This window comes from Dendrobates tinctorius, unplaced genomic scaffold (assembly GCF_039654945.1).
Source record: "Dendrobates tinctorius isolate UK_male_01 unplaced genomic scaffold, ASM3965494v1 ptg000155l, whole genome shotgun sequence".
Taxonomy (NCBI): Eukaryota; Metazoa; Chordata; class Amphibia; order Anura; family Dendrobatidae; genus Dendrobates; species Dendrobates tinctorius.
In genome coordinates, this window is record NW_027361822.1 from 10,225,001 (window position 1) to 10,238,387 (window position 13,387).

Here is a 13,387-nt window from a genome sequence, read left to right on the forward strand (position 1 = left end):
ACTCTAATTTTTGGCAGATATGTAAACATTTGCTTTGGGAGGAAAAGGGGTCTAAATAACCCTATTTAGGTGTCTCCCTGCCTGACAGCGGAGCTTTTACACCCTACGTTACTCTGGTGCCCCCGCTCCACGTGGGCTGACCCTTACTGACCCCTACACTTCTCACCCAGAAAGAGGAAAGAGGGTGTCAGAACATATGGCCAAGGGAGACATCTGTTGTACTCCAAGCTGATGTTATTTACATAGGAGTCAAAAGGGTGATTAGGGAGAGCTGCCGAGGAGCGGGGGCGCCATTTGCGTATCAAGAGGGTGCCAACCTCCGCTGTCAGGTAGGAGAGAGATATAGGGCCCTATAGGGACAAATAGGTTTGTGACCCTCTACCTGACATTGGAACGACTCTCTAGTGTTTGTGGCTGGATCTTGAAAATCAGCAATAAGCCTATTTTTGTTTGCCTGTTTTTTGAAGTTTTGAAAACTTTTTAATGATTGGTCAATAAAGTATCTTTTAAGGATTGATTTTTTTGTCTAAAATTCAATTCAGTTTGAAAAACCTGGCAACAGAAGATACAGGGAATAAAGGTTATTATATTTGGTCATCGGGTTGTGCACTTTAAATTTTTAACTTCTCTGTAGCTTTGTCATAGGTTCAAGTTTCTTTGTGCCAGTCAGCAACCTATAAGTCTATAAGTCAGTGATATTAGGTGTAATAATGAGCGAGTATACTCGTTGCTCGGGTTTTCCCCGAGCATGCTCGGGTGTCCTCCGAGTATTTGGGCGTGCTCGGAGATTTAGTTTGTGTCGCCGTAGCTGCACAATTTCCTAGCAAACAGGCATTCCTCACATGTATTCAGCCTGTCCAGCAGCCGCAAATCATACAGCTACAGCGACACAAACTAAATCTCCGAACACGCCCAAATACTCGGAGGACACCCGAGTAATGAGTATACTCGCTCATCACTAATTAGGTGTCCATCACATACTCAGACTGCATGTACCTGTTATGGAGTTTACCGTAAGTGCAGAGCTCTAGTAGCAAATATAATTTTAGATTTTTTTTTTTATTATTTTTTTTTCCCCAAAAGGTGAGTCACAGTATATTATACTATTTGGATTATACTGGTCAAAAATCTCATTTTACCACTTTTACTCTAGGTCCATTAAACCGCAAATTGGACCCTCACCAATAATCTGCTATACCTACCAGTTTTCTCTCTACCTCTCTCTCCTTATTCCTAGAATACATGTCTTTTCTTGGGATTATATTCTGATGTAAATACAACCATATACTGTATAGAACAATTGGCCGTTTTCTGTATTTTACATTTTTTTCATTATCTACAGTAGCATGATTATGTACCTTCTTTGTTTTTTGGTTTTTAATTTAACATTCAATTGTATCTATATGTTTAGTACGCTGATGAAGATCAAGGTGTGACCGAAACGTTTGATAAAAGTACCACGATTGGACTACATTAAATATCTCATCTAAAATACCAAAGCTGAGTGCCAAGTTTTTTGTATTATACCTTTACAAATCAAGTCCTATCAATTTCATTAAACACAGCTGGATTCCAATGAAGGAGTAGAACCGTATCAAGGAGGCTCACAAGGAAATGGACAGCATGTGACTTAAATATGAGTGTCTGAGCAAAGGGTCTGAATACTTATGACCATGCGATATTTCAGTTTTTCTTTTTTAATAAATTTGCAAAAATTTCTACATTTCTATTTTTTTCCAATCAAGATGGGGTGTAGAGTGTACATTAATGAGAAAAAAAATGAACTTTTTTGAATTTACCAAATGGCTGCAATGAAGCAAAGAGGGAAAAATGTAAAGGGGTCTGAATACTTTCTGCACTCACTGTAGAATTTTAAATTATCTCCTAGGGGGCCAATAGATTAAGCATCCATATATATGATCAGATGGGAGTATATTCTTGGGAGGGGTCATCATCTCAAACTTGACAGATTGTTCGGGAAAGAGCAGATAAATCCTCTGTCTGCACTCTTTATAAGGAGAATAAGTACAAAATAATGATGAGTGGTATCACACCCCGGACCTCTTCCACAGATCGAAGCCTTCAACGTTCAGACCTTTGTTGGCGTTATGGTTTGGAGGTAGGTCCACAGTTCCATATCTTTTGTTCTTGTCCCGAGAACATCGGATTTTGGGAAGAGAAGAAGGCTTTGATATGCAAGGTCCTTTTTGTGGAGGTTGGACTGGATCCAGCTATTTATCTTCTAAACGTCCCTCCCGAAGGGATGGGAAAGAACTCTGCTAGATTATTACTTCATATTCTTACCGCAGAAAGGAGTTTTGATAGCTCTTCACTGGAAACAGACCTCCCCCCTTTTCATCAACATTTGCTGAACAGAACCGCTGACATTCGTAGGATGGATTATAGGATGGCCTGGATGAATTCGAGTGACATTGTATGGGTCCCATGGGATTATTATTGGGCTCATAATATCGCCTAAGCTTCTTCTTTCTCCTCCCTATCCTACCTCGAGCCTGTTCTGTCCTTTTATGTGTAGTTAAACTTGCTAAGTTTATTTGGTGGTTTAATAATTGGAGCTAGTATACAGTGGTGGCTAATATATCCATCTTTAGTTTTTCATGTATTTTCTTGCATTTTGGTTTTCACCACTGAAGGGAGCGATCCCTACTACTAGTATTGTGTTTTGCCTTTAATTTACAGCAATTTAATCTCTACAAAATGTTTCTGAATATATTTGATTGGATTTTTTGCATCCTTATTTTCAATTGTTACACTTGAAAAATTTAATAAAAATTTACAGTTAAAAAAAAAAATCCTTGCATTGGGGTGAAAAAGTGAAATGCAGGGATCCTCACTCACTGACTGGTTTAGCTAGCACTGAGCTAATGGAGGCTTGTTGCAACTTGCTGGTAAGTATAAACATAAGGATAACCCAAAAAAATTGGTATAAGTGCAATGTGTAGGTATACATTCGCACTGTGGCCACCTAACAAACAGAACATAGGATAAAAACAAAATGAGCAAATACCCTGCAGTAAGTAAATAGGAATAGTACATGTAAATAACATGATCGAAAAAGCGTAAAAGCCATCCCACCGCGACAAGGTGTACCCAAAAAGGATGGTTCTCTCTAGTATTAAAACCTCTGCTCCGGTTAAAGCAGATTTTGTGTTAAGAAAGGGCCTTTTCCTTTGCATTAAATTTCCATCAGCATAATCTCTCAAAGGCTTGCCATATAATAGTGGACACTTTTGTTCTACTTATTCTGTCTCGACAATGAGATATAAACGAACGCTCACTTGTGGATTCTTATCTAAAGCCTTTTCCCCCACCGATATGAATTTCAGCATTTGTAACAGAGAACTGCTCGATATCAAACAGCCATAGGAGATGTGGAGACACCGACTCAAGAGGACTCTTCACCCAACAATAATGTTGATAATAATAATAATAATGATGATGATAATCACTTGAATCTTAGATGAGTTTCCTGGTGTTAATTGTTCTACTACTTGGTTCCACGCTTTGCTTTGACAACAAAAATGTTAATGGAGATACCTTAGCTTGTTCTTTTTCGCTCATACAGACCAAGCTGCTGACCCTTAAAGGGGTTGTCCATTGTTAGGTCAAAATGTTTACCCCTCCGTAAAATTATAAAGCCTATACTCACTTTCCGTGCCGTCGCCGTTCTTGTGGTATCGGCAGTCACTCGCTCCTAGGTTCTCATGCAGTGTTGTGACACCGGCACCGAATCAGCGCTGGCGTCACTGCCTCCGCCTTTGGACAAATCGATTATGAATAGGAAGTCCGGGCTGCAGCTAATCCCGGACTTCCTCTTCATGTTCGATTTGTCTGAAGGCGGAGGCAGTGACGCCAGCGCTGATTGGGAGCTGAAGTCACGTGTCACAACACCACACGAGGGCCCCGAGGAGAGCGACTGCCGACACCGCGGAAACGGCGCCGACACAGGAGGTGAGTATAAGCTTTATTATTGTATATTATTTTATGGGGGCCAAGCGAGGGGTATGACAAGAAGTTGTCCAAGTAGTATACAACTTATTTAATTCATTATCATGCCCGATGCTATTATGTAAGAGTCTATTGTCGGCATCTGTGATATCCCACCTGGAAAGATCATCATTAAACAGAATCAAAAGACAAAAGATTCTATTATTTGAACATTTCCTCAAGTTGGCTGACATCCATACGTATGTAAGACATTGGATTTTCTTTCTTAACATTTCTGTTGGTTTACTTTAACTCAAGATGTTGAGGACATATGGAAACAGGTCACTGTAATGGGATTCTTCATTATTTCATGTGTCGCCTCTTCAGCCACTAATTCTAAATAGTTTCTCTAGGAGTTCTTCTGTTACTTTGGAGATCATCATGCATCAAAATAATAGAAGGTCGCCAAGGTACCCTGGCAATAACCGTATTCCTTCTACTGGGTGGAACAACATGTCACTGATCACTGCGGTGACCAATGCGTCTCTGCTACAGTCAGATATTATCTAACATCAAATTTTTGTTAATGTGACAATCTAATGCTTTTTCATTTAATATATGGAAATAAATGCTAGTATTTAATAAGGCGGAGGGAAGCAATGGTAATTTATTTGCAGAAAAGCTAAATTAAATTTAAGTGTCTCCTGTGGCCCGAGATTGGGTGCAGAAACCACATTTTTGGTAATCAGCCAGGGATTATAATTTTCCGTGTTGTAAAAAAAAAAAAAAAAAGGCATTTCAATATTACCCATTGAATACTTACCAATAAAACTGCATTAATAAAAAGAAGTTTTCAACATCTGTGTCATACACTTAATCAAAACTTAATTGTAGCACCTAGTGACTCAAAAGAATCTGAGACTTCTCTGCATTTAGTGGTTACTACTCACCTGTGTAGTCATCTGTAGGAATCTCCTCTTTACATCGCTCATCACCCCTCACATATGTCTCTGTAGTATTAATATGGGGCAGATCTTCAGCCTGAAACAAATATTGTACAAGTCACAGACAGATGGAGAAGTCACATCTATGATCAGCTCTAATCCTGCCATCTCCACCGTTCTCATTACACAAGTATAAAACATATAATACTGGTGGATAAAACAAGACTGAGCACAAGACCTTCACAGCCGTCTACACATCATAGGGGAGATCTCAGACACCTTCTCTCCATCTACCTGATGATTCTGAGGAACATTGGGATTTTCTTGTTTACAGTCTTGTAGAAGAAGAGGACGGGGACATCTCTCTGGTGTTGTCCTTTTACTGGACAGAACTGGAGGAAACACATACAGGGACAGAATTCATTCTTTACATACAGATAATTATAGGCCGTGTGTATTTAGTCCTGTCTATTACCTGGTGATGTGAGGGGCTGAGGAACCTCCATCATGACGTCCTTGTACAGATCTTTGTGTCCTTCTAAATACTCCCACTCCTCCATGGAGAAATAGACGGTGACATCCTGACACCTTATAGGAACCTGACACATACAATGATCCCATCATCCCCCGATCCCTCCATAGCGTTACTGTATAATGTCCCATCATTCCCAGCAGTGTCACCTCTCCAGTCAGCAGCTCTATCATCTTGTAGGTGAGTTCTAGGATCTTCTGGTCATTGATGTCCTCATGTATCAGGGGGTGAGGTGGAGGCCCCGTGATTGTGTTCAGGGGTCTTCCCCATCCCTCAGACACAGGGGCCTGACAGCGCTCACTAGAGGTCTTCTTCACTACTGTGTAATCCTGGTTATGGAGAGACACATTAATAAACCTCAATACAGACATTTCCAGAGTCCTCACCTCTCCAGTTCTGTCCATCTGTTATTCTCATAGATAAGAATGGTGTAATGTGACGTCATCAGAATCTCTCACCTCTCCAGTAAGCCGGAAGAGGATCTCTAGGGTGAGGTGTAACATCTTCTCTGCCATCTTGTCTCTGCCCCTATCCATCTTTAATAAATACAAAAAGGCAGCATATAAAGCTGAAAATAATCAAAGATAAACACTCCAGCTCATTATAAGGACAGTGCAGGACACACTGCAATTATAATTATACACCAAAGAAAACAAGCAATGCAAAAAGTCCAAAGAATCATAGTTAAAAACAATAAATCTTTATTAATAAACCAGGTAAGAAACATATGTGGCTAAAAAGTGACACATGAATTAGCAGCAGTGCGATAGTGCACAATGCTCACAGGTATATAACATCAAAAGGTGCAACTTATACCTGATCATGAGAATAATTAGAGCAACATTCATATGGTCACAAAAGAGAGTAAATAGTCAGCATTTATAGCAGTTATAGGGAAACTTCCCCAGCTGGCCAGTACAAGGTAATAATATACAAATTTGGAAACCATATGGATGAAATGAACTGAGTCAAACACATACCAAGATAAGGGAGCGCTGTACACCCCACACTGCTGACCCCGACGCGCGTTTCGGAAAAGAGTTCCTTCCTCAGGGGGCATGCTGGGGACGTTTCCCTATAACTGCTATAAATGCTGACTATTTACTCTCTTTTGTGAACATATGAATGTTGCTCTAATTATTCTCATGATCTGGTATAAGTTGCACCTTTTGATGTTATATACCTGTGAGCATTGTGCACTATCGCGCTGCTGCTAATTCATGTGTCTCTTTTTAGCCACATATGTTTCTTACCTGGTTTATTAATAAAGATTTATTGTTTTTAACTATATGATTCTTTGGACTTTTTCAATTCCCTATCCATCCTTATATGGCCAATCAGGAAAATTCTCTTAAAATATAGAAGATCTCCACTGAGAGGATCTGAAATCATAGGGACCTGAATGAAACAAAAATGTAAAATCATACAAAACCTGAAAGGAAACCTTTGATGAGATATAAGCGGTGAATGTAGGTTTTCCTACATTCGAGGGGAAAATTCAGTTTGACGCCCCCTCCACAGCTGAAACTGTTTGAGTAGTTGTCATCTGACGCGCTCACATGTGATTTGCATACTTAGTCACTGCCGACGAACAAAATCTTCCTAATTCTCCCAATGTTCAGTGAAATACTACTGTCCCTGCTTAACTAAGAGAAGCAGAAAGAGCAGCTAGTCAGCATGACACCTTAAGTATGAAAATCACATGAGTGCTTATGTGATGACAGCTGGTATCGACAAGCAGAGCCTAATCCTGACAGTGTGTATATTGTATACTCCTAGGATCTAGCATGCTACAGTGCTGAATTCTATCATTAATGCTCCTGACATGAATACAGATGTAGTCGTCCTTGTCAGATGAAAATACATCATTAACATAGCCATGAATCACAGTTATGGATTGTTACATATGTACAGGATCAGAACCAGTAAGGATAGTTTCACACTAGCGTTTTTGAGCGCAGCGACGGCCTGCGCACGGCCACCACTAAGCCCCGCCCCCTGCCGCGCCACCGCCGGTAGCTCCGCCTTTTTGACGGTGCGCCGACCTGCGCCAAACGCAACCTGCTGCAGTTTGGTTGCGCTCGGCGCACCGTCAAAAAGGCGCATGCGCCGCCAAACGCATACTGCGCACGGCCTGCGCCCCCAGTGATAAAGATAGGGGACGCAGGACGCATGCAGCGTCATGCACCGGTAGGCGGAGCTACCGGCGGAGGTGCGGCAGGGGACGGGGCTTAGCGGCAGCCGTGCGCAGGCCGTCGCTGCGCTCAAAAGCGCTAGTGTGAAACTAGCCTAACAGCACCGGAATACATCACTATAACCACCAACAGTACAGAAATACATCACCAGAGCCACCACAAGTACAGGAATACAGCGCCAATTGTAATGTCCCGTCAGCCCCACATACAATTACATTGCAAGAACTTTTAACTTCCAGTATGTCTTTAACAATGAGAAGGAGATACTGGGAGTTGTTTTTAAACAGTCATTAATAGACTGGAGGATTAGACAGGAAGCACAGTTCTGACGAAAAGTAGTTAGAATCAGAAATTGACATTTAAAGGGGTTGTCCGGTCTATAATAACAAGTCTGCAGTCACTGTCTATGGCTTGTGAATCCTTCCAGCACACGCACTGCAAGCTGCGAGGAGTCGCCGGTGTCTGCGTTGTGAGCGGCTGCAAAGTATGCAATATGCATACTCCCGAACAGAATAAGTCTAGTTTAATAATAGTATTAATAATATGAATAAATATACATTTGTTGAGCCGGTACCTTTTCTAGAACACTATGGCTGTTTCCATCCCTAGGAGTGATGTGGCTCCGATGTCTGGAAAGAAATAGGCTTCTTCAGAATACGTTTAGATTTCCCTATTTTCTGGTCTTTGGGCAGCACAACCCGACATGGCGCCCTTAAAAAAAACATTGCCAATATTATGCTGCTGAATAAAAATATCTGAGCCCCTGAACAATTGCTCCTTACTGTGGTCCCTCCACACTGTCCTTTCATTTCTATACTGTGCCCCCTCTTCACGCTGTCCCCCATACTTCCCACTCTCTATACTCCCCCCACACTACCCAGTATGTCTACATGCTGTGCCTCCTCCTCACACTCTCCCTTCTTTATGCTGCCATCCCATTCACTCCCCAACCTCTATACTGTGTCCCCTCACACTTTTTTCCCCCAATACTCTCTCCTCACACTATTTCCCTTAATGCTGTTTACATGCACTTTTCTCCCCCCCAAACTGTCCCCTCACACTTTTCTACCCCAAGTCTCCATACTGCACCCACTCACACTTATCTCCCTCCAATACTGTCTCTCACACCACATTTTCCCAAGACAATCCCCTCAAACCACATTTCTCCTGCACTCCTGTAAAAAAAAAAAAAAAGGATAACATATACACAAAAATCAGGTTAAAAACTTCCAACACAGCCAGTTTTCATTCTTGCCTTTTCATTTTTTGCTCCAATTTTGCCCAGAGCCATAATTTCTTTTTTCTGTCCTTGTAGACATAGGAGAAATTGTTTTCTCTGGGATGAGTTGTACTTTTGAATGACTCCATTCACTTTACCACATAATGTACTGGAAAAAGTTCCAAGGGTGGTGAAATAGTGGGAAAAAAAATTCTAACATTGTTTTTTTTAGGAATTGTTTTTATGGCATAAATTGAGCGGAGAAATTGACCGGACAACACGATTCTGCTCATCAGTGTGATTATGGCGATACCAAACATGGCCAGTTTTTGTCTAATTTAGCGGTGGAAAGAAATGAGAAGTTAAAAAAACAAAACAAAAAAAAAAACAACTTAGGGGGCTCTGTCACCATTTTCTGAGACCCATAACGTTTGCAGTTTTTTTTAGTGGATGGGAGCTGTGTGGTGGCTTACTTTTTTGTGGGGTAAGACGATGTTTCTATTGATACCAATTTGGGATAGATGTGACTTTTTGATCGCTTGTTACCGCATTTTTTTTTTTTTTTTTTGTAGGATTGCAGCAACGAAAACAAAGATAATTTTGGCATTTTCTTTTTGTCTATTTTTATATTTTCATAGATTGGATTTATGGGAATGCGGCAATACCACCTGTATTTTTTCATCCACTGAATTTTTACTAAGGTGGAAACGGAGGTGTTTTGAACTTGTATCTTTTTTGACACACAGTAATCTCCAGCGATCTCAGGCAGGAAGGTAGTTATAAAAAATATTCCTTGTTACAGGTAGTGGATGGTAAAAAATCATGATCAATCATATTAAGACGCGTTTGAGTTGAAACGCGTCGGATTTTTTACCATCCACTGGGGTATCCACTACCTGTAACATGTTCTTTAAGGCCTCTTTCAGACATCCGGTGTCAGGGGTCCGGCGGCGTGCGGCGAAAAGCCGGGCCACCGGATCCGGCCTGCAGCGGTGACACCATGCAGCGCCTGATGCGGCTTGGAGGACATTTAAAGGAGCCGCAGCACCGGGGGACGAGAGAGCCAGCCAGAGAGACAGCGGGGGACGAGAGAGCCAGCCAGAGAGACAGCGGGGGACGAGAGAGCCAGCCAGAGAGACAGCGGGGGACGAGAGAGCCAGCCAGAGAGACAGCGGGGGACGAGAGAGCCAGCCAAAGAAAGGTATGAAGCGTATGGAGAGAGAGGGAGAGAGAGAAAGGGAGGGGGAGAGAGAGAGATGCGCACCGGGCACTTGTGGGGTTAAAACTCACAGTGCCTGGGCATGCGCTGCAAAAAAAAGGTTGCAGAAAATGTTTTTTGTAGACGCCGGACGGCGCATGTTTGCCGTATCCGGCAAAACCCGGAGGTGCCGCATGTCCATCCGGCACGATGTGGCGATCATTACATTCTATGTGAAAAAAACGGATCCAATTCCGGATCCGGTTTTCACAATTTTCGCCGCATCGTGCCGGATTTAAAATAACGGATGTGTGAAAGTAGCCTTACGAAAAGAAATAAAGGAATATTTTTCATAACTACCTTCCTGCCCGAGATCGCTGGAGATTACTGTGTTTGGACTTGTATCCGCCAGGCCAGGGCGGCTCCGTGCGACGGTGTGGTTCCTGCTATCCGGAGGATGCTAAGGGGTGAGCTGAAACATTTTTTTCACATTGTATCTTTTTTTTTTGGGGGGGGGGGGGGTTTGGTATTTTTTTAAACTTTTATTTTTACTTTTCACACAGTTGTCTTAGGGGACTTGAAGCTGCGACCGTCTGATCGCTTATGCTATATAAAGCAATACCAGAGTATTGCTGTATATATTGAAAATCACTGTCCCCTTTAAAGACCGTCAACAGGAAAAGTTTCAAGGGAGATCCATCGTGACAAGCACGGAATCCTTCACCAGACCCCCTGCTGTCGCTGTAACTAGTGAGGAGCGAACGTGCTCGGATAAGGTCAGAACATGCGCGAGTGCTAACTGAGTGACTTCGGCATGCTCGAAAAATATGTTGGAGTCCCCACAGCTGCATGTCTCGCGGCTGTTAAAGACAGATACAACACATACAAGGATTGTTTATCAAACAGGCAAGCTCTGCATGCGTTATGGCTGTCTAAAGCCCCCGTTACACATAACTATGTCCCAGCGATCCCACCAACGATCCGACATGGATGGGATCGCTGGGACATCGTTAGGCTGATCGCTGGTGAGCTGTCACAAGACAGCCTCGGCGATCAGGACCAGCGACGCTGGTTTCCAAGGTAAACAGCGGGTATCCAGGAGTCGCGCTGCTCCTGGATACCTGATGTTTACATTAGTAACCAGCGTCGCTGGTCTCTCGCTGCCACATGCAGCGACCGAAAAACGGCCCAGGCCGATGCTGCACGATCAGCAATATCCGGCAGGCGGGCTGGTCGCTGATCCCCTCACACACAGCGATCTCGCTGGTGCGTCAAAAAATCAGTGATCTCACTAGCGAGATCCCTGTGTGTGACGGGGCCTTTACAGCCACAAGTAGGGATGAAAGAAGAGCTTCAGATAAGAGCTATAGCACTTCCCAAATAGCTGCATCGGGAACCTGGACACCTGGAGCGCTCAGAAAATCAGCTGTTCAGCGCCGCAGCTGCACGTGTTACGGCCCAACAAACAGGCTCTCCATGCATGTGTTGTGACTGTCCTATCTGCTGAACAGAGCGGACCCCCGCGGTCATCAACTGACATTTAGGTAATTCCCTTCAGACTATATCATAATTATTTCTGCAGCACGGGGACAAAATGCTTTCTGTATAATGGTCTATGCTCAGTTTTAGGACTTGTTAGTGAGAGGTATGGCCCCCGTCGTTATGCATTAGTGTATACATCCCTCCCGAGCCTCTCCACTATAAAAAAAAAAAAACATTTCAGGCAGATTCAATTAGGTCCAAATCAAAAGTTTCTCAATTCCCGTTTATTACGTTCCGACATCTGGCCTGTGTGTAAGAAGTGTGCGGAGCAGCGTATACACGGCGCGGAGCCACACGGGTGTGCATGGCATGTGTGCGAGTGTAAGTAGTCACCGTCCAGAAGGGGTTACTGCCCCCTGCGCAGCCCAGTAATGGAGGGGTTACTGCCCCCTGTGCAGCCCAGTAATGGAGGGGTTACTGCCCCCTGTGCAGCCCAGTAATGGAGGGGTTACTGTCCCCTGTGCAGCCTAGTATTGGGGAATCTCCAGCACCTACCTCCACCTGCAGGGGGCGCTATCTCCGGGAATGGAGGGGTTACTGCCCCCTGTGCCGCCCAGTAATGGGGAATCTCCAGCACCTACCTCCACCTGCAGGGGGAGCTATCTCCGGGAATGGAGGGGTTACTGCCCCCTGTGCAGCCCAGTAATGGGTTATCTCCAGCACCTACCTCCACCTGCAGGGGGCGCTATCTCCGGGAATGGAGGAGTTACTGCCCCTGCGCCCAGTAATGGGGAATCTCCAGCACCTACCTCCACCTGCAGGGGGCGCTACCTCCGGGAATGGAGGGGTTACTGCCCCCTGTGCCCAGTATTGGGGAATCTCCAGCACGTACCTCCACCTGCAGGGGGCGCTATCTCCGGGAGTGGAGGGGTTACTGCCCCCTGTGCAGCCCAGTAATGGGTTATCTCCAGCACCTACCTCCACCTGCAGGGGGCGCTATCTCCGGGAATGGAGGGGTTACTGCCCCCTGCGCCCAGTAATGGGGAATCTCCAGCACCTACCTCCACCTGCAGGGGGCGCTATCTCCGGGAATGGAGGGGTTACTGCCCCCTGTGCAGCCCAGTAATGGGGAATCTCCAGCACCTACCTCCACCTGCAGGGGGCGCTATCTCCGGGAATGGAGGGGTTACTGCCCCCTGTGCAGCCCAGTAATGGGGAATCTCCAGCACCTACCTCCACCTGCAGGGGGCGCTATCTCCGGGAATGGAGGGGTTACTGCCCCCTGTGCAGCCCAGTAATGGGGAATCTCCAGCACCTACCTCCACCTGCAGGGGGCGCCATCTCCGGGAATGGAGGGGTTACTGCCCCCTGTGCAGCCCAGTAATGGGGAATCTCCAACACCTACCTCCACCTGCAGAGCCGCACTCCACATATGGCTGCTCTGTGCGCACAGGACCTGGGATGAGGTCACAGGAGGGGAGGAGTCAGGGGTCACATGATCAGGGGCCTCAGTGTATGCAGGACTCTGCTGTGCTGGTTGTCATGGTGCTGGATGAGGGGAAGTTTCTGTGTGGGGTCAGGAGGGGTTTACAGGGTGGATGTAGCAGAGCCGTGTGTGTACGAGGTGTACGGAGCGGAGCCGTGTGTGTACGAGGTGTACGGAGCAGAGCCGTGTGTGTACGAGGTGTATGGAGCGGAGCCTGTGTGTACGAGGTGTACGGAGCGGAGCCGTGTGTGTACGGAGCGGAGCCGTGTGTGTACGAGGTGTATGGAGCGGAGCCTGTGTGTATGAGGTGTACGGAGCGGAGCCGCGTGTGTACGAGGTGTACGGAGCGGAGCCGTGTGTGTACGAGGTGTACGGTGCGGAGC

The 13,387-nt window shown here is 44.9% G+C and overlaps 1 protein-coding gene across 1 annotated transcript in view; it reads right to left on the bottom strand.

Annotated features, from left to right (window-relative positions):
• LOC141051199 (uncharacterized) overlaps positions 1 to 13,078 on the bottom strand; it is a 26,632-nt gene extending 13,554 nt beyond the window's left edge. Inside the window, exons 1-7 of the mRNA XM_073548068.1 lie at positions 12,924 to 13,078; positions 8,194 to 8,330; positions 5,883 to 5,960; positions 5,574 to 5,753; positions 5,368 to 5,491; positions 5,187 to 5,284; positions 4,899 to 4,989 (exon numbers count right to left, since the gene is read on the bottom strand). Coding sequence (XP_073404169.1) covers positions 4,899 to 4,989; positions 5,187 to 5,284; positions 5,368 to 5,491; positions 5,574 to 5,753; positions 5,883 to 5,960 — 571 coding nt within the window. The 5' untranslated portion in view covers positions 8,194 to 8,330; positions 12,924 to 13,078. The remainder of the gene's footprint in view (positions 1 to 4,898; positions 4,990 to 5,186; positions 5,285 to 5,367; positions 5,492 to 5,573; positions 5,754 to 5,882; positions 5,961 to 8,193; positions 8,331 to 12,923) is intronic.
• Between the last annotated feature and the right edge of the window lie 309 nt (positions 13,079 to 13,387).